The 22,730-nt window shown below is 31.7% G+C and overlaps 1 protein-coding gene across 1 annotated transcript in view; it reads left to right on the top strand.

The window, feature by feature from the left end:
• Window positions 1–12,784, top strand: part of SLC35F5 (solute carrier family 35 member F5) — a 62,356-nt gene extending 49,572 nt beyond the window's left edge. The window contains exons 13-16 of the mRNA XM_044669913.1: window positions 6,025–6,115; window positions 11,379–11,533; window positions 11,897–11,984; window positions 12,687–12,784. Of these exons, the coding sequence (XP_044525848.1) occupies window positions 6,025–6,115; window positions 11,379–11,533; window positions 11,897–11,981 (331 nt within the window). The 3' untranslated portion in view covers window positions 11,982–11,984; window positions 12,687–12,784. The remainder of the gene's footprint in view (window positions 1–6,024; window positions 6,116–11,378; window positions 11,534–11,896; window positions 11,985–12,686) is intronic.
• The last annotated feature ends 9,946 nt before the right edge of the window (window positions 12,785–22,730 follow it).

Raw genomic sequence — 22,730 nt, 5'->3', positions numbered from 1 at the left:
GGGCATCCATCTTGAAGGAAGGTGTTACTTCAAAATAGGTCCCTTCCTGTGAAATTAACTAAAGCCTGTTTGTTAATTTCAGTCTAGTCTATTTCTCTCAGCTTGTGTTTGAGTCTAAGTCCCTGTCTGTAAGCCTGCAGTGTTAGTCTGTTTAGTTTAACTTCTTTTCTCCCAAAGATCTCTGTTTCCCTTCTGTGTTATACTCCTGACTTCAGTCCTATTATACCCTGAATCTCCTTTAATCCCAGCCTACCTGTAGCCTAGTTTATTCACATACCAAGTCTCCAACATCCTCCTTTCAATTCCCTTACCCCAAACACCTTTCCTCAAATTACCCCCATTACATCCTTCCAGTTCTTATAGAAATCAACGGTTTCATCCTTTCTTATAGCACAACAGTATTCCATCACCATAATAGACCACAATTTATTCAGTTATTCCCCAATTGAGGAACATTCCCATAGTTTACAATTTTTTGCTGCCACAAAAAGTGCAGCTATAAATATTTTTGTACAAACAGGTCCATCCTCCACCACCACCCCCTTTTTTTTTAATCTCTTTGAAATATGGACCTGGTAGTGGAATTGCTGGATTGAAAGGCATGCATTGTTTTAAAACCTTAAAGACATAATTGCAAATTGCCTTCCAGAATGGTTATATCAATTCACAACTCCACAAGCAATGCATTAGTGTCCCAATTTTGCCATATTTTCTCCAATATTTATTATTTTCCTTTACTGTCATATTGGCCAATCTGCTAGGTGTAAGGTGGTATTTAAGAGTTGTTTTGATTTGCATTTCTCTAATCAGGAGGGATTTAGAACACTTTTTTATATGATTATTGATAACTTTGATTTCTTCCACTGAGAACTCCCTATTCATATTCTTTGATCATTTGTCAATTGGGGAATGATTTGGTTTCTTTTAAATTTGATTTAGTTCTTTATATATTTGAGAAATGAGACCTTTATCAGAGAAATTTGTTATAAAATTTTTTTCCTAGTTTGTTGCTTCCTTTCTAATCTTGACTGCATTGGCTTTATTTGTACAAAACCTTTTTAATTTAATATAATCAAAATTATTCATTTTACATCTTATCATGTTCTCTATTTCTTGTTTGGTCTTAAATTCTTCCTTTCTTCATAGATCTGACAGGTATACTATTCTACAATCACCTAATTTACTTATAAAGTCTGTAATGCATTAAAAGTCACTCTTTATGCTTAAGTCATATACCCATTTTTAATTTATCTTGGTATAGGGTGTGATATGTTGATCTAAACCTAATTTTTGCCATATTGTTTTCTAGTTTTTTCAGCAGTTTTTGTCAAATAGTGATTTCTTATCCCAAAAGCTAGGATCTTGGGGTTTATCAAATACTATATTGCTGATGTCATTTACCCCATCTGTTCCATTGATCCATTCTTCTATCTCTTAGCCAGTAACAGATTGTTTTGATGATCACTGTTTTATAGTACAGTTTAAGATCTGGTACACCTAGGCTCTCATCCATCACAGTTTTTTTCATTAATTTCCTTGATATTCTTGATCTTTTGTTCTTCCAGATGAATTTCGTTATTATTTTTTCCAATTCTATAAATATATATATATATATATATATTTTTTTTTTTTTTGGTAATTTGGTAGTGTATAAGTAACTGAATAAGTGAATAATAAGTATATATGTATATAAAATATATTAATATAATATATAATAAATATAAGTGAATAAGTAAATTAATTTAGGTAGTATTGTCATTTTTATTATATTAGTTTGGCCTATCCATGAGCAATTTAATGTTTTTCCAATTGTTTAGATCTAGTTTTATTTGTGTGAAAAGTGTTTTGTAATTAAGTTCATATAATTCCTATGTTTGTCTTGGCAGATAAATGGGGAAGAGTTTTAAAAGAGTGGATCACTTTGCTTTAATGAATTGGTTAGGGTGGTTCTGAGAATCTTCATTCAGATTGGACAAAGGCCTAGGAGTGAATAGAATGGAATCAGGGATCAAAAAGTAAATGTTTATTTGTTTGTTTGTTTTACTGCTTTGAAATTCTTTCCCTTTGAGGAATCTATAAAACATTAACTGATTTTTATATTAAACTCTGTGTTGACAGAAGCTTTGATTGAAGGAGTGGGGGTCTGTACTAGTCAGACAGAATATCAGAAAAAATAGAATTTCAATAGTCATAAGCATCTGAAATGTTGATGAAGGACAGAGGAAATGTATTCAGGAAGGAGAGGAGCTTGGAGAATCTTTTGTAAGGGTTTCAATATTGGTAAAATTCCAGGAATTGTTAAAAGCATGTCTTTGAGTATAACTGAGTTGGAATGAGGATCACTGGAGCATAGCAGAACTGAATCAAGAGGGTTAGGAGAACTGAATTAGAAGATTTCTCAGTGTAACTTCTTTTTTTTTTCTAAAACTAAATTCAAATGAAGAAAATTAATTCAGGAGAGATGCAAGTGAATTGTCCTCTAATGCCACATAGTGAGGGCAGAACTTTATCTACAATACCATGGTTCTTGGTATCACTACATAAGATGCCTATGAAAGTGAAATGAGATTTTATGTCTGTATTTATCTATTATATATCTCTACATACACATACCTATACATATATTTTGTTTTACTCTTTTTTAATATTTTATATCATATTATTATATATTATTTTAAAATATTTATATATTTTAGTAATTGTAGAATGCTAGATATTGGCTAATTCTTTAGAATCAAGGATCTTTAGGATAGCGTTTCCTAATATATTTTGTGGTTCGCTTCCCTGTCTCAGTGTGGTAAAACCTATGAAGCCCTTTTCAGAATTACGTTTTTAAATGTATAAAATAAAACAGGTATGTTACAAAGGAAACCAAGTATATTGAAATAAAGATGTAATTTCTTTTCCCATTCAGGTTTATAGACCCCCTGAAATCCATTTCATGGTCCTTCTGCAGAAGGCTTGTCTGACCCAACCTCTGCAGAAGGATGTAGCTCTACATTTGGACCCTTTTTCCAAACAGTGGCCTAAAAAACAAAAACAAAACCCCACAAAATTGCATCTATTTATAACTGATTATATCTTCTTTCTCTGAATTCCTCAAATACTTTGTTTTTATACTCTTATAGCAAATTGATACATTTTCATTTGTTTATTTGAGTTATTTGTATATTTTATGTCCTGAGATTTTAAGGTTTTTGAGACCAAGAACTGTTTCTTGTTTCATCTTCATATTCTCCACAGAAACTAGAATAGAACCTTTTTCTCTTTTATTTAAGTAAACAAATTGCAGATTTCAAATTTTGTTGCACATACTTACTTTATGGGAACAAATTGTCCCCTTTAGATCTTATGGCATAGACAACTGTCTTGCTTTATAAGTGGCCTAAAAACTTAACAAAACAAAACAAAATAAAACCCCCTTAAAATACCTGAAGGCCTGTCTTCTGATGATGAACTTTTCTAAACTTAGGCAAGATGCTTTTTTGCCTACAAACCCTTATTCCCTCATTAGTATATACTTTTGAAGCTTTTTCCAACTTGATAGCCTTCAAGATCCAATACTGTTTTTATGCCATGATGAGATCTTAAAATGGGACTTTAATGAGACCGCAAATATTCAATTCATTTTTCCTCAGTAGATGGACAAAGATTACAAAGTAAGAATTTTTGAAACCTAAGTTTCTTTTCTTTTACATGAACATAGAAAATGAAATGAAGAAAAATTACTTTGAAAAATGGTCACAGCTGGTTTCTTACTTTTTTATCAGGAGAATGGTCCACAGGAACCCTTGTTAGCCAGTAGACATTTTTCTGTCTTTGAAGAAAAGCTACAAATTGCTAGTATTTTGTTCTCTTCTATTATTACTTTCATTTCTATCTATGACTCTACTCTCATTTTGGGCAAGTAAAAACTACATATACCAGTTAGCATAGTATTTTGTTCAAGGTACAGGGCTACTTAAAATCTTTAGTTATTTTTATGAAATTCCTTATAGTTCTCCCAATTCAGTTGGAATTAGGAAGTCTAAAATTATTAAATTTTGGCAAAGTTAGTGTGCATTTAAAATGATTAAATTCATATTGCTTCTCATATCAGATTGCTTCTTCATTAGTTGTCTTTTAACTAAAGTAATGTTTTACATAGATCATTGGACTATCAGTTGACAATAATTTTTGTCACTTTGAAGGTTTACATGACCTTTGTTATGTACCATGATGTACAAGGACTTGCAGATATTTAAATTATCAATGTCCCGTTAATTGTTTTTGTAATTTTAAACATTTACATGTAATACATTATGTCAACTGAATTTGTATCCTTACTATGGCAAAAGAACACAATTAAATGTGACTGAGCATACCAAACTTTTCAACCTCTTGTTCTTTTGTGTGAAAATAGATATTAATTTATTTCATGAACATGTTTTGACAGTAATATAAAGCATAAAGTTAAATGGATATATTTAGACTAAATCCAACATTGCTTTACAATGTAATATAATGTCCAATTACATTGATCCAAGTATTGTTTTATATTGCCTACAATTTTTAGATCCTTGCAATACTATACTTTCCTGGTTTGCCCCTATCTATGACCTCTAGGGAAAAAAAAAAAAACTATTCATGATTTTTAAGCCACTTGTCTTGTCAACAAGTATTTATTTTTGATTTATTCTCAGTCTAGCTCTCTGCTAGGTGCCTAGGGGGTAAGAGAGGGGCAGGCTGGTATGGGGTTAAAAAAGATATAAGAAGTATTTGTTTGGGGAAATGAGAAAAAATAATTAAAAGAGCAGTAAGAGATTTTATATATATAAAATCAAATCCTAAGTGGAGGTCTGATATATACACTTTAAGGGCAGTTAGAATTGGTGAAAGGAAAGGTGTCTGAAGGGTTTATAATAATAGAAAGGAGAAATCCTGTTACTTTGTATAAGCAGACCAATATGGGGCAAATAAAGCTTTTATTTATATATAAAAACAGCTTATTTCTCTACAAATAGGCAATATTTGTTTCCCAGTTCTTTGTGAAATTCTAGAAAAGAATCCAAAGCATGCAACTTTTTCAGAATTAGTTATTTAATATTAATATTTTAGAATTGAATATTAAAAGTTTTAGATTATGAAATGAGTAGAAATATAGAAAATACTGAGTTACTACTCTTAGGAATGTTTATCCTTTTTTGATATCTGAGGTAAAAAAATGGAAATTCGGAGTCATTTAGAGTATAGTTCTGTAGGGTAGTTCTGTTTTTCATTGTGACATTGACTTGAGTTGACTCTATAAATATCTGATTGTTCCCTGAATTCTTTATTTTGTAATGTTGTTAAGCATCACATAGGTACTTGATTTTTAATTTTTTTTAGGTGGGGAGGGGCCAGAGTAGCATGGGCAGGGATAAGGGAAGCCAGTTCTTTAATCTATAGCTCCTAGAGATCAACCTGTCTGAATCTAGAGGAAGAACCTAAATTTAGGTTTTCTTGACTGGAGATAGACAAAAACATGCAAACATTCACTCTCACTCTCACTCTCTCCCTCTCCTCCCCTCCCTTCCTTCCTTTCCCTTCCCTCTCCTACCTCCCCTTCCCTTTCTTTTCCTCATAACCCAAATGATTAAATTTTACTTTGTAATTTAATAATATAAAAAAATTAGAAAAACTAGTATAGTTAATTTTTAAAATGTAAATTCTTTTTGGAATATAACATTTACACTATTTAGAGTTTAATTATAGCTTGCCATAATGTTCTATACTTAAATTTTTTTTACTGTTTTCCATTATTTTTATAGTAAGAGTTTTTTCAGTATTATTTTTATATGAGTTTGGGCATTTCAATTTTACCTTTAAGGATCATTTAACAATATATTGTTTAAATCAATTAGATGTGAATGTCTTGTGATTTTAACTTGCTACCAATAGTATCTATCCGTCAACATATAAAATTTAGAATTAACATTTTCTCTTTGATATTTTGCTTCAGTCGTAACATTTAAATACAAGAATGCATATTTTAATCTATTTTAGGGGCTGTTTTCTTACCTCATCCTTGATTGGCACACTTGCATTAAGCCTTACAATACCTCTGACCATAATAGCAGATATGTGTTTGCAAAAGGTAAGCTGTATTTTATTGATTAAAGAGAATGATATATAAAATGGACCTGATTAATAAAATGTGTCATGATTAACTTTTAAGTCAGTTTGAAAGATCAATAGTGTAGTTAACATTTTTCTTTTAATAAAATTAGTTGATCTTAGAGTTTTCTTATATAGCTGTAAAATCAAAGATAGGGAGGAATGTTGTTTTTTGTTAATAAGGAATTGAAAATGGCATTTAAGATCATCTAGCCCATCTTCCTCATTTTACACATAAGGAAAATGAGGTACATAGAGGCTAAATGATTTGCCCAAGGTCATACAGATATTGACTTGTAGTGCTGGATTTGAACTCATATCCATTGATTTTTCCTTCTTTCTATTCTCCAGTTATGATTACAGATTTTAGAAATTTGATATAATTTTAAAATTAATTTTAATTAACAAAAACTTGAGCTTTTTCTCTATTTTTTTAAAAAGAGTTTACAGTGGAGAGTGTTAGTAACTAAGGTAAACTTAAAATATATTTTTAAAATTATTACAGAAACATGACCAAAAATGTTATCAACTCTAAATTGCAAAATATATGAATTCCTCATATTCAGACAACATAGTAAACATGGTAAGTAGTAATATGTGCCTTATAAGTAAAACGTGTTTAAAAAAAGAGTTGACATTATATTAGCAAATCTCATTTTTCTTTTGTAGAGTTCATTTGTTTTTTTTTTTATCATGCAAGGACAGAAGAACTATATTATATGCTTCCCTTCTCTCCTTGGTATTAATTAATTTTGAGAAAAAGTATCATGCTAACTATATGTATAATGTTAGCATCAAAGTTCACTGAAACAAGGGTATTAATAGGAAAAAAGGAAACAATTATACTTTATTCTTTTCATATCCCTAGTCCGAATACTGATTTGAGTATTATCATTGTTTTTCTATGACTGTCTTTTTCCCTATTCTGTTCTGGGTCACCCTCCAAAATTTATCACGCATTGACAGGCTTGGTACCTTCGTGAATAGAGTCCCAGGCCTAGAGTCAGGAAGACCTGACTTCAAATCCAGCTTATGACATGCTGTCTGTGTAACCCTAGAGACCTCATTTAGTCTCTTTTTGCCTCAGTTCCTCATCTGTAAAGTGAAGATAATAATAGCCCTTACTTCCCAAATTTAGGATCAAATGAGACAATGATGGTAAAGTGCTTAGCATTTTACCTGGAACATAGAAGGTACTATATAAGTGTTAGCTATTGCTGTTATTATTATGTTTGATTCCAAAGCAAATGTTTATATGAGCAAAATAAATTCTACTCTTAACCCCCCCAATAACAAAAGCAGTAATAGAATAATTTTTTTATAAAGGTTTAAAATTTTTAAAAAGCTTTTCTTACAGCCTATCTCCTATTCCAATTGTTAGTCCTTAGGTAGAACAAATATTATTATACCCATTTTATTTTTTTAAAATTTTTTAAAATGTTTATTTTTTAGAAAAAAATTTTTACATTGGTTACATGATTCACGTTCTTGCTCTCTCTCCCCCCACATCCCCACCCCCCCCACCCCCCAGTAGCTGGCGCACATTTCCACTGCTTACTTCATGTGTCATCGATCAAGACCTATTTCCATATTATTGATAATTGTTCTAGGGTGGTCATTAAGAGTCTACATCCAAATCATGTCTGCATCAACCCATGTGTTCAAGCAGTTGTTTTTCTTCTGTGTTTAAAGAAATCAAAACTGCCAATAAGCACATGAGAAAGTGTTCTAAATCTCTAATAATTAGAGAAATGCAAATCAAAACAACTCTGAGGTATCAACTCACACCCAGCAGATTGACTAAAATGACAGCAGGGGAGAGTAATGAATGTTGGAGGGGATGTGGCAAAACTGAGACATTAATGCATTGCTGGTGGAGTTGTCAATTGATCCAACCATTCTGGACGGCAGTTTGGAACTATGCTCAAGGAGAGCTAAAAGAATGCCTGCCTTTTGATCCAGCCATACCATTGCTGGGTTTGTACCCCAAAGAGGTCATAGATAAAATGACATACAAAAATATTTATAGCTGTTTTTTTTTTGGTAGCAAAAAACTGGAAAATGAGGGTATGCCTTTCAATTGGGGAATGGCTGAACAAATTGTGGTATCTGTTGGTGATGGAATACTATTGTGCTCAAAGGAATAATAAACTGGAGGAATTCCATGTGAACTGGAATGACCTCCAGGAATTGCTGCAGAGTGAAAGGAGCAGAACCAGGAGAACATTGTACACAGAGACTGATACACTGTGGTAAAATTGAACGTAGTGGACTTTTGTACTGGCAGCATGCAATGACCCAGGACAATTCTGAGGGATTTATGGATCACATTCAGAGAAAGAACTATTATACTCATTTTAAAAAATGGCCAACATCACATAAAGTATGTCAGAACCAAGCCTAACTCAGATTTGCAGCCTTGAAGTTCTAACCTCTTTAAAAAAATTAAAATCTACATTTGTTCCCTATTATCTTCCCTCAAAAACAAAACCCCTGTTACAAATACATGAAAAAAAATTCCCACAATTCCTTCATTAAAAAAGGAGGCTTCTTATACTCTTGCATGCGTCATCTCTCTTATCAGAAGATATAATACCTTATTTCATTGTGAGGCTTTTGGAGTCATACTTGGTCATTCCCTTGACCAGAGTTCCTAAATCTTTCAAAGTTATTTGTCTTTACAGTATTATTATCGTATAAATTGCTTGCTGATTCTTCTTTACACTGTATTGGTTCATAAAAAAATTACCCTTATTTCTTTGAAACTATTGCCTCCATCATTTCTTATAGCACAATAGTATTACATCATTTATATATTGTAACTTGTTCAGCAGTTCCCCAAGTGATGAGTATCCCATTAGTTTCTACTTCTGTGCCACTGCAAAGAGATCTATATTTTTGTATATTGTGAGTCCTTTTACTCTTTAATTTCTTAGGGGTATATAGATGTGTTGTAGTTTCTCTGTGATTTTGGGGTATTGTTTAAAATTGCTTTCCAGAATGACTGGACAAGTTCACAGTTCTTTCAGTAGTACTTTAATATACTTGTTTTTCCTATTACTCCTCCAGAATTTATGGTTTTCTTTTTTTGCTGCCTTCACCAACAGTGATAACTGTGAGCATTTCTTTAATAATGATTTTTAGCATTTTTTTCACATAGCTATTGATAGCTTGGATTTCATCCTCTGAAAAGTGCCTGATCCTTACTTTTGATTATTAATTGGGGAATGGCTTTTGTCCTTATCAATTTGAATCATTTCCCTATGTATTTTAGAATTGAGAATTCTATCAGAGAAACTTACTGAAAAGATTTTTTTTTTCATCACTTCCTTCTCTTCTAATTTTGGCTACTTTTGTTTTGTTTGTGCTTAAACTTTTAAATTTTATATAGTTAAAATTGTCTATTTTACTTTCTCTCAACCTATCTCCAAAGATCCGATGACTGTTCTTTCTTACTCCTTTAATTTATGTCATACTCTTGTTGAAATACTAAGCTATTTGTAGAAGAATTTAATCACCTTTCTAATTTAACATTTAAATAGCTTGGGCGGAATGTTAAAATTTAAAAATATCTATATTTATTGCAGAATATGGAATTATTCATCTGTAAAATGGGGATAAGCAAAGGATACTTTGTGAACTCTGACTCCTTAAAAAATAGAAGCTTTTATAACCACATTATTTGTATAAACAACTAGGAAATGTTTACTTAAAGTTGCCAGAATTAAAAGATTTTAATTTAATTTTCTGCTGAATTTGCTTTAAAATATTCTTAGTAAGAAGAATGATGATGTATCACTAACTATTTTTCCTGACTTAAAAGAACTATGAAAAATAATATTCTATACTTTCCAGCAGAGGGAGCTTTCAGTAGGAATATAAGCTTTTTATTCTTAATTGTTTGCAATTTCACAGAGAGCAAGCAAAGCTTTTTTACTTTCTTATTTTATAATTGAAATCTTTATTTTCGTAAGTAAGCATCAAGTCTACTATCTACAAATTCCAAATTTTAAATCTTACTAGACAACTATAGAAAATTATATCTTTTCTTCCCCTTGCTCCCATGTGTTAAATTAGTTAATGGTACTTGATTCAAAATTATGACCTTGTGAGAAAGATTTGGTAGAAAAAAATAGATGTAATATGAATTTCTTATTATGTCTTTTGCTCGTCATGTGGCTAATATCTTTATTTTAAACCCTTACCTTCTTTCTTACAACCAATACTATATATTAATTCCAAGTGGTAAGTGCTAGGCAATGGGAGTTAAGTGACTTGCCCAGAGTCACTCAGCTAGCTAGTGTCTAAGGTGAGAATTGAACCCAGGACTTTAAATCTCTAGGCCTCACCTTTCAATCCATTGAGTTACCCTAGCTGCCCCATAATATCTTAATGTTTTACCTTTTTTTTTTTTGCATTTCCTTTTTAAATATTATTTAATTGAACCATTTTCCATGAAATACTTAGTCTAAGCCATTTTATGAGTCAGAATTAGACCTAATAGCGTATCTTAGCTTTTTTAAAGAATAGCTAGGCTTTTTAGAAAAACTTTGACTTCGTTACTTTCTGTTAATGAATTAAAAATTGTTATTAACTTAAATGGCTAGTGTTAAGAGAAATAACGGTTTTTAACCAAAAGATCATTCTTAGAGTTAGCCTAAAAATAAGACAACAACCATAAAGGTAGCCAGTAAGTGACAAATGCAAGCCAAAAGGAAATTAATATTTAGGGTGGCGTATGGATCAGAGGTAACAGGAAACTACAGAAATGTTACTTTTTACTTGGGTATAGCATATTTACTAAGTGTCCTTGGCTCTACTGCTAACTTATCCCTTCTTTTAGTCAGTACAGGTGCAACTATAAGTTTTGAGAGGATAGTAGTTATATAAGAAAGTCTTAGAGTATCCAAATTTTTAATGTTAAAAGTAATAAAAAGGGTTGGTTGGTGGCTCAGTGGATTGATGAGATGGTATGAGTCCCTGTGTTCAAATGTGGCCTCAGATACTTCTTAGCTGTGTGACCCTAGGCAATTCACTTAACCCCCATTGCCTAGCCCTTACTGCTCTTTTGCCTTGGAATATATCCATATTATTGGTTTAAAAGAAAGTAATAAAATTAGGTGCTTTATATTTTCTTCTTAGTATTAACTTATCCGTAGCAGTTTCAATGAATGAAAAACTTACATTTAAGAAAAATATCATTGTGCTAGTAATAAATGAATTTTCTTAATTTCTTTTTCCAGGTGCAATTTTCCTGGTTATTTTTTGCAGGTGCCATTCCTGTGTTTTTTTCATTTTTCATTGTAACTCTCCTATGCCATTATAATAATTGGGATCCAGTGATGGTGGGAGTTAGAAGAATTTTTGCCTTTATCTGTAGAAAACATCGAATTCAGAGGTAGGTTTTTTTTTTTTGAAAGATCTGTTTAATGTAACTAACATTAATTTTCTACCAATATGCTATCTGTACAATCTTAGTTAAGTTTTTAGAATTTTTTTGAACAATAGTTAACTAAATATTGTACTTAATATTCATAATCTGCTAGATAAACTAATACTAGAAAATTAAATTCCTTTATTAGTAGACATATTTACTTTGGAAGTCTAATAAACTCTTAGCCTAATAAATTTTTGTTATTTGAGTACTGGAGAAAACATTTTTGTTGTAGTTAATTTAGACACAAAGTTTTGACTAAATAAGAAAGAGCTCTTTTACAAAACCTTTTTTAGTAACTACTTAATTATTTACTTTTTTTAAAAGAGTCACAGAAGATAGTGAACAGTGTGAGAGTCTTATTCCTTTGCACAGTGTTTCTCAGGAGGATGGAGCTATTTGCTGTTCATAATAGGTATGTCTTTAAATGCAGTTGAAAAAAAATTAGCTGTATTCCTTTTGAGTGAGCTGGAGTTAATAGTGTTTAAGTATTATTTTCCAATACAGAATAGATTTCCCATACATTTATTTTTGGTGGAATTATCTGATTTACCTTTTGTGACTAACATGACAGTAGGAGAAATAACATTTCTCTTGGACCATTTGTCTTTTTTCTTTTCTTTTTCTAAATATACCATTTTAAAATTAAATGCACTTTTCTCTGCTGATTTTTATTTTTGTCACCTCCATTTCCAATATACTATATGTAATTTTTACCTATAGGAGGAAATTTTTCAGAAAATGTTATGATTCTTATTTGGGTCAAGGGGAAGTACAAGTAACTAAGAGAGGCAAAGAAGGATGAGGATAATATAATTATAGAGGATAAAGTAGAACAACACATAGTAAATAAGACTGATAATAAGGCATGGTGGTTTTGATGATGTTAGGCTGAATAGTGTTTCAGCTTTTGAAATTTTTCTCAGGATTCATCTTCATTACTTTATAGTAGTCCAGTGTGAGATTTTAAAGTAAAATAAAAGAAATATATCATTTCAGTGTTAGAATAGTTTTTTTCCTAAGGAATGCCTTTTCTGAAATAGTTTTTACAATGTTAAAAGGTTCAGGATTATGAAAATTATAATTTAACAACAATGTTGTTTTTATTTATTTTTAGCTTGATGATGAAGCACTATACAGTGAAGAGACAATCTCCGACAAGGATATATAGAAAAATATTTCAGTGCCTACTCCAAATTAAAAATAATAGTTTCAGTTTTTTGAAACTCTAAAATATATATTTTTTTCCTCATTCTTGTTTTATTTAGTTTTATAATGAACTATTTTGCTACAAAAATATCACTACAAGTATAGGATATTCCAGTCTGTCTAAAGAATCAACTTGCCTTACAGATCTCATGGGGTTTTAGTTGGTGAAATTACCAAGGAAGAAATGCTGATGTTAAAGAGATTTTGTTTTTACATTTTGTTAAATGCTGGACTATGAAGCTATATGTGAGAAATCATTAAAGTCTGTAGATCAGTGTCCTTTTTAGAAGAAATGCAAAAGGCTGAGGTGCCTTGTAGGTACGGATTATATTTTTGTGTTGTGTAAACTATTGAATATAAACACCACAGAAATATAGTTTAATTTATGAAATAATACATTTTTGCAAATCTGAGATAAAATGAGTTTTTGGAACGGGATCTTTTGTTCTCTTACACTACATATACAAAAATTTTTCTGTAGCATTATGTGCCTTGTGTGTTATAAATTTGACGACCCAGAGCAAGTTTTTAAAGGGGAAATATCATAAGAGGAAGGATTAAGTACTTAAGGTTATTCTGTATTGACTTGCTAAAAACTGTGCTTCCTATAGAGTTTGGAAGAAATGGTCACTTTTCTATGAAGAAGTTTTCATAATGGGATAATTTAGATTGACATGTTCCCTTATTAAAATAAAATACTCTTTAAACTGTTGTTCATATATATATATTTGTATTACAAATGAGTCAAGCAATTATTAGCTTTTCCACAAGCTAAATGTATCCATTTATCCTAGAACATAAACCACCTTTTTAGTTTTGTTTTTCTAAATGAGCTTTTAAACAATTAAACTAAATTGAGAGACCCAAAAGGAATTCTGTTATTTGAGGATTTTGTTTGTTTGATTTTTTTATTTTAATAAGATAAGATTGCGTGCAAAGATTTAGCCCCTACATTTTAGATTTTTTAACATCTACTATGCAGCTGCTCTTGAATTCTAACCATTGTAGATGGCAGTAAGTGAATGAGTCTTATGATTTTTACATGCTTATTGAGCAATAAATAACCCCTTCTCATTTCAAGCTTTTAAAGAAAATAATTTAGTTTACATTAAAAGTACTTAACTAGCTTGACATCTTAAGATTCAGTTTATAGTAACCTGCATCATTTATGTTATGAAACTCTTTGTGGCAGCAAGAGAATTGAGAGAAAGCTCAGCCCCCTGGTTTCTAAACATTCTTGTTATATTGTTATTGAAAGTATTTTTACATCCTACCCATCCAGCTATTTTGTTTTTAACTCAACATCATGAATACATTTTTGCCCTCTTTCCTGGATCTAATGAAAGTTTTTGGCAGTCCAAATTAATTTGGCTTTGTTGTTTTTTTAGTTATCTTTTTTAGGTTCTGTATCTGGGGGAAATGAAAGGTTTTTTGCTTTTAAAATTACTTAAGTAACTTTAGAATCTAATTTAGGTTTAAGATTATGTCACATGCTTCTCATTTACCTTGTTGCCTACCTTTTAATTCAGAAGTTCCTTTGCCAAAGCCAGGTAGGGCTAGAAAGAGGAGGTATAATCAACAATTTGAAAATTTGTTTTCTGATTCTTCATTACTAAAGGAGGCAGAAATGACAAAAATGAAGTTTGCTGATATTTCCATATTTGAGATTGATGCTCATGCTCATCAACTAAATCAGACTGATTTTGTAATAGCTATAATTTGGCAGGAGAGATTTATTGACGAAGATAAATGAAGACTTTAAAATGCCTACTCAGGCCTGAGAGAGAGAAAGAGTGTTCGTAGATCTCTTTGGTAGTCTGAAGGAACCCATGGACTTTTCTCAGAGAAATGTTTTTAAATGCATAAAGTTTAAATATATAGAATTACAAAGGAAACCAATTATTGAAATATAGTTATCAGAATTTTTTTTTAAGTTCACTGACTTTAGGTTAAGAACTTTTGATCTAAATGGACATGCAACTTATTAGTATTTTCCTTGCTTATTCAGTTTCTGCATATGGTTGAATTGGTCTCCATGAATATAGCAGTTTACTTTTCTAAAAATGAAGAGGGGAGATGTGAGGAAGAACTTTTTCTGTTTTTTGCCACTAAATGTCTAGTCAACATAAGAATTTCTGTGTGGGGAGTATTATTTCTGTTGTTTTTTTCCCCATAGAGTAAAGATAGGTTGGAATGTATGGAAATTACAATAACCATGTGTCATGTTCATGATAAACGTCAGCTTAGAAGTTGGTGACATTAAAAGACTAGACATCTTTAGGGCACAGGTTGCCTGTTCTATTTTCTGCTAAGCCATGTTTAGCCTAACAGTACAGAGTTTTGTTACCTTGAGTTAGTTTTCTTTTCTTCTCTCTATATATTATTTAAATATCATTATTAAATAATGTTTAAAAATTTGATCTTGATCCAGAAAAGCTTGCTAGTTGTTTGACATGAAGGCTTTTTATTTCAAATGAGCATTGAAATCTGAAGGAACCATAATGAAGGATTTTTAAATAATCTTAGATAAGTGCTTTTTAAAGGTAGAAAAAGCCATTAGGTTATATTGGCAACCAACTACATAAACTTACTCCTTTAATGTTTAATATAATATTGAGATGTTGGCTTCTATCAAGATGGCTTAATTAATTCTTTACATTAAGCTGATTCCTCCCCTCCCCCTGGCAGCTAAAAGAATAAGGTAGTACATATAGAAATGAGCTTAGCAAGGTTAAATTAATACTGTACTCTCTGAGGAGGTATATATTGCTTTGATTTAGGAAGAATACTGATGTCCACTTTAAAATCAATCACATATTGCCAAAGTTGTGTCAGTTTGGGGTTGCAAGGCATGCTTGTTATCTACAAGCCAGATTTTTTTCCATAAGACACAACAGTAAGTCTATAGTAATAACCTGTACTGTGGTGGTTAGCTTAATAGTGTGTCTGGCATGTAGTAGGTGCTTACTAAAATTTTATTAGCAAAGATGAAATGTGTTTTAAGAAAGGAGGTAATAATTAGGAAATAATGCTAATAAAAATTTGAAAAGTAACTAAGGGACAGCATAAGGAAAGATTAAACACTAATCAGGATTATTATATGAACTTGAAATAAATGAAACATTAAATTTAGCAATCCTTTTAGTGTTCCATTTCTCTATACAGTAAAGGAAAGAATGAACAAAAGAATGCATTAGAGATAATACATAGAAACTCAATGCAGTGAAATAAGAAGTGAATGGGGCATGTGGTACCTAAAAGTTTTAGCAAATTATTAATGATCTAAAATTTTAAAATGATAATATACCCATTTTATATAGGTGGCACATGCTACATAGTTCAGTATTGAGATTCTCTGATGTGTTTCATTAACACTTTAAGATATGGCAAACCCTTTTTATATCAAAATTAGGTTTGAGACTGAATTTCTTTTATAAGAAGTTTATGGTTTGCTTGGATATGCACACATGATACTATTTTCTTCATTGAATTTTTAGTAAAATATATAGGAGATCTGCCTTTTATAAGGAATGAGGAACCACCGATATGCTGCAGGTGTCTATATATATTTGTTTTTGATCTATTAGACTAAGCTTCTTGAGCAGGGACTCTTTGGAGAAGGGGGTGCGGCTTTCTTTGTATCTCCAGTGCATAGTAGGCATTAAATAAATTTTTGCTGGCTGAGTGATTTGTTTTACCAGCTCATAATAACTAAAATAAGAGACAGTGTGGTATGTTGATTAGAGAGTTGGCCTTAAGAGTCAGGAAGATCTGAGCTCAAGTTCTGCCTCTGATACTCACGTGTGACCCTGAATAAATTCACTTAATATTCCAGGTAACTCTCAAAGGCTATAACTTGTAGAGAACATGCTGTTATACATTGATTGATAAAAGAAGTTCTTCACCCAGAGCTCTTTACTTTTATGAACTCATAGGTCCAGGAAAAATAAAACCCAAAATACAAATAATAGTTGAAAAGGTCCAATTATAGTAATGAAAGGTTATTTTTCCCGTTATATATTCACATATATACCTTGTATCAATTCTGACATTTTGATTGAAAAAGTAGACAACTGCATCTTAAAAAAAACCAATTATTTATTTTTAATAATAGTGTCTTACATTTGTATAGGACTTTATTTAGTGAAGTACATCCATATGTATTTGATTAATATGCATCATGAGATGGACAGGACAGATAATTCACATTTAACAAATAATTCCCAAGGCTCCTGGATTAGAAATCAATTGCCATTCCAAATCAAAAACAGAATCTGATTGATTCTCAGTTAATTTGTCAAGTAATGGAATAATTATCATAAAAAAAGGAAAATTTTTCATTTGAACACATTAGTTCAGTTGTCTTATTTGCTACTTAGAAAAATTCTTGGAAATTTGCTTGTGAAACGGTGGCTCTGAAACATAAAAGGCTTGGATCTGTGATGACATAGGTGTGAACTTATTTTGAGCACTATTCAATTACTAAGCATTTATTCAGTACCAGTGCTAAGGCATTAACAAAGAAATATGAGAGAAGGTCAGTGGTCTCAGAGAATTTGAGTAATGTGTGTGTGAGGGGGATGATATGAGAGATTGCTTTATTTGAAATTTTTAAAAATTCATTTCTGAATTAATGCTTAAACTTGATTTCTCCCATAAAAGCAAAAGAATTGCTTTGATACTTAATGTCCAGAAGATATTCTATTATGCTAAATATGCAGTATTGTCCTACGTAATTTTCCAGTGGTTATTTTAATTTAGTTACCATTGAAATCAGCAGTATCAAAGTATCTACTAATTTCAGTAATTTTTTGCAAAAAAGCATATAAGTTGGAAAGTGCTGATGTCTTTTAAGTTGATAGAAACCAATTTAATTTTCTTATTAGTATTTGCATTTAGCTTATAACTTTAATTTTTTTCCCTATAGAAAAAAATCCAGTGGAAATTAGATGTTTGACAACAAGGAAATATAAATATAATAATAATAAAATTTCCCCCTCCCTTTTTTTTAAACCCTTACCTTCTGTCTTAGAACCAATACATAATATTCTAAGACAGAAGAGTGGTAAGGGCTAGGCAATGGGGGTTACATGACTTGCCCAGGGTCTCTTATGGGGGAAAAACTGGGGGTTAAATTAAATATTATCAGGGTTCTGAGGAAGAGTAAGTAGGAGACAAGTCAGGGCAATAGACTAGGATTAACAAATTGGGGAAATACAATTTAGAATGGGTTTGGCAGTTGGAGGCCCAACTGCCAAAACACAGATCCACCTAGCCAGGGAGTCTGTGAAACTAACAAGTGAGTAGACTGACAAAGGTTTTATAAACAGGGTTTAATTCAATGAACTCTAGTTTTAAAGAAGGGAAAAAGAGGTTCTAATCTACTAGTCTGTGGGCAAGCCTCAGGGTCAGGGAATGGATTTATCTACACTAAGCTAGAAACTTTAGCAGGGCAGGGCACAATGGAGATTAGGAATGAAAGTGGGATCCTCACTGCTGAGTCCTGACAAAATCCAGCAATGATACAGCTTTCCCAGGTCTTCAGCCAGTACTCCTTCAGTTGGGTAAGTCAGGGAGCTAAACCAACCTGAGCTGACCAGCAACCCAGTTTGGATTTTAACCTCCCACAGGCAGATGACTTTCCTCCTTCTTGATATCAGGATACGAACTCCACTTCCTCTGAGGTCTCCCAGGAGTCAGTTACAACTTGTCCCCAACCACCATGGAGTCCATCTCAGAGAGAGCCACACTTCCTGCTTCCCCATTCCATTTAGAATTCTCCAGCCTGCTTGCTAAGCCTCCCAGCTAACTAATCTTAAACATCTTATTAATTTATCTTAAATAGGTTACGCAGTTAGGGAGTGTCTTGAGACCAGATTTGAACCTAGGACCTCCCATCTCTATCTAGGTCTGGCTCTCAATCCACTGAGCCACCCAGCGTCCCCCAATAAAATCTTTTTTTTTTTTAAAGCATCAGTGATCCAAGTATACTAAAATGCCATGATCATATTTGGATTTTGTGTTGTGTAAAACCATAGTGCCCTTACCAAGCACACCCAATGAGAGAAGCAATTCAGTGTGTTGGAGAGGAATCTGGACACTGGATTCTAGTGCCAACTGTACCACCAACTAGTTATGTAACCTTGGTTAACTTAACCCATTAGAATGTAAATTCTTTTAGTTCAGGGACTATTACTCTTTTGACTTTTAATCTTTAGCCCTTAGCATAGTACCAGGAACATAGTAGGTACTTAATAAATGTGTATATATTATTTAACCACTGGACCAATTTCCTAATCTGTAAAGTGAAGGATTTGGAAGTTCCATCAAGGTAGATGTAAGTTTATAATTCCATAAAAGTTAAGTTCATTGTAAGGAAAATTTCTAAATGGAGTTGTCCTCAAGTGGAAAGAGAAGTTCACACATGTAACAAATCTTCAAATAAAAATTAACTTGTTGGGGTTATTGTTGAGGATAGTTTAGGCTAGTCTGGTTTGTTTCAAATCGATTCTTGCCTAGATTAAGTTCTTTTTGTGGGCTATTTTATTTTAAATCATAAAATATGGTATAATTTCTAATCTCTGTGACTTAATAGGTTAACGTATATGACAAAGCAGCTTGTGCTTGCTCAAAGGTTTTGTACATGGAGCCATGTTGATGTTATAATGAATGTGTTTGATTTCAAATTCTTCACAAGTTTTCAAGAGTTAGATAAAGCACAGTTTATATGACATGAGTTTAAGTGTATACATGATATTGGAATATGTGACAGTCCCTCAGATAAATAGAAAATGAAATACCTATACATTTGCTAAGCTATTAGAATTATGTTGATTAAATTATGAGTTCTTCACTGCACAAGGTTTTATCCTGGTGGCACAATTGTGTTAATACTTTTTCATATGATATGTAATTGCCTACCTTTTTATTCAAATCTCAGGCCATTTTATTTTCAGACTACTTAAAATGAACTTCAAAGAAAATGAGATCAAGTATTTTGAGAACTATAAGAGTGGTTACTTTTAAAGTAATAACTGGGTATTATGAATTTTAAAACCTTAAAATTTGGGTTACTTAAAGTTAATATGTTAAAATGGTAGCTTATTCTTTATCTCTTAATCTCAATTTCTAAGGAAAATAGAATAATCATAAACATAGACATATAATTTCTTGTCTGGCCACCTACTTCTATTCTACTCCTTAAGACTGGATTGTTCCAGGGAGCTTAAGAGTTTTAAGGGTCTCCTTGGACTGGCTTAGATTTGTACAAAGAAACAAAATAAAGTATTTGCTATCCTCTAGAAAACAGGAGATTTTTAGCTATGAATATAGTTTATTTAAAAGTAAGAGAGGTAAGGCATAATTCCTTGAATATCATTACATAACACTTCATTAGACTGCTTAAAATACTGTTGAACATTAACTCTGGTGGGGGGACCCTTTAGAGAAAAGAAATAATTTGGAAAAATATTCAGAACATTAAAAATGTTGATATCTTTTTTAGCATAAAGTGAATTATGGCACAAAAATCTATTTTGTGTATTATAGTGTCACAAATAGCAAAATGAGTACATTCTAAAACAAGACTTTACAATCACTTGTTCAACAGCAAGATTATGTAGAAGAAAAACATTTTGGGTTGAGAGATTTCAAAGAATTTTTAAAAGACATTCATCTTTAGTAGAATTGTGCCATAGTCCTTTTCACTAGTGAATCTTAAATGTTGTTAAATGTTTTAGCATCTACTGCATTTGCTGATCTATCTTGAGTAAATGTAGTGGTTGCCTTTGTAATCACATTGTTGCATGTATTTTAATATTTGATCCAATCTTTCTCATTTCAATAATCAATGGGCATTTGCAAATGAGTAATTTACATGAGAGTGAAATTTTATAAAATTAAGTATAGATTCTTATTAGACTTAATTCTTTCTGATGTAGTGTAAGAGACTTAATATTGGGTTTTACCTGAAATTCATTAAATTATTGATTTTCTGACCCTCTCCCCAGACAATTTTTAATAAAGTAATAATATTAAGAACTGACTTTAAAAAATGCAAATAGAACAAAAAACTTTTGAAATGCCTAATTCTAGTTTTTAATGGTATAACAGTCAGAATAAAAGGAAAATTAAGGAAGTTAGAGTAATTTGAAATAACCCTTTGTAGTGTTTAATTGTTGAATTGGGAAAAGTGGGCTCTTATACACAGTATTTTTATATCTATGCCAAATCCCTGTGAAATAATGTAAAGAAAATGTGAGTTCTAATGAATTTTGTATAATTTGATGTAAAATGTTTTTTAAAAATTTTCTGTGTATTTGATATTTATTATATGTCCATAAAATATATATGAAAATGTAGGTCTACCCTTATAAAAATAAGCTTTTGGTTTATAAAGACTCCTTTTACTGAAAAAGTTAAGTTTATACATTCTTAACCTGATTTCAACAAAGTTTACCAAAAAGATTGTAGAATGCTGTAGACATAATTTACCTAGAGTTAGCAAAATACTTTACAAAATTTTCATGGTATTCTTAGGAAAAAAGTTGGAAAGAGTTGGACCAGATGAAAATATAATTAGGTGAATTCAGAACTGAGTTCCCTACTTTAGAAAGCCATCTAAGGGGTGTCCCATATATCTGGTTTGCTCTATGTAACATTTTTGTTAGTGATTTGAACAGAAATGTTTATCAAATTTATAAGTGAACAAAACATAAAGAGCTGAATTTTATTAATTTCATTTTATTTTTTAATCAATAAACCTTTATTTCATCTCTTGCCCACCCCTACCCAATTTAAAAGAAAAATAAAACTCTTTTAAACATACACATAGTTGAACAAAACAAATGTCCATATTTGTTCATGTCCAGAAATACATCTCATTTTGTATCTTTTATCCATCACAACTTTTTTGGAATGGAAATAGAAGATGGATCCTCTGGAATCATGCTGGTCATTTTAATGATCCAAGATCTAGTCTTTCAAAGTTGTTAGTCTTTCTAATGTTCTTTATTTATAAAATTACCCCCACTACTCACTTCACTCTACATCAGCTCATATAAGTCTTTCCAAGTTTCTCTGAACTTTTCTTTCATCATTTCTTATGGCATAATACTATTCCATTATATTCATATAAGAGGTTATTCAGCTATTCCGTTTAATGGGTAATAAATTAATTCCTAATTCTTTATTACTACAAAAACAACTATTATAGTTTTGTACAAATGGTTCCTTTTCCTTTGATCTCTGGGGTATAAGGGTAGTAGAGGTATCTTTGGGTCAAAGGGTATGCACATTTTAGTGAATTTGGGGGCATAATTGAGAGTTATCTGAATGAAAACTTTATAATGATCTTGGCAGGCTAGACCAGTGCCACAAGATTAAGATTGATCAGCCAGTCAATAGAGATCTGTCAAGTACGTACTATGTTCCAAATACTGTACTGAGCTTTAGGTATAGGAAGAAAGGCAAAAGATAGTTCCTGCTTTTAAGGAAGAGAATAGGACTACAATTATGTACAGACAAAATGTGTATAGGATAATTTGAAAATAATGGAAAGGAGAACAATGAAGATCAGGAAAGGTATCTGGTAGAAGATGGGATTTTATCTAAGACTCAAAGGAGCCTGGAAAGAAGCTGGGAGATAGAGATCAGGAGAGAATACCAAGCATGGGGACAGAATATTCTTGGTGGGGGGAGATAGCAAGGAGACAAGGGTCACTGGGGCTAGATGTAAAACTTAAGGAGAGTAGAAAGGTGCTGAGGTGGGCGGGTTATGTAAGAATGGGATTTGTGCAAGGTGGAGGAGCCAGGAGGAGCCAGAGAAGGAGTGGCTGATAGTTGGTGACCCTTAAGACCAGAGAGGATGCTGGGAGGCTCCAGAAGAAGAAGGAAGAGAGGAGGACTTCCAGAGAGGACTGGAGAGAGGGAGGAGAACATCTCAGCTCAGATC

The sequence above is a fragment of the Gracilinanus agilis genome, chromosome 3 (genome assembly GCF_016433145.1).
Source record: "Gracilinanus agilis isolate LMUSP501 chromosome 3, AgileGrace, whole genome shotgun sequence".
Classification (NCBI taxonomy): Eukaryota; Metazoa; Chordata; class Mammalia; order Didelphimorphia; family Didelphidae; genus Gracilinanus; species Gracilinanus agilis.
This window is presented reverse-complemented; position numbering and strand designations above follow the sequence as displayed.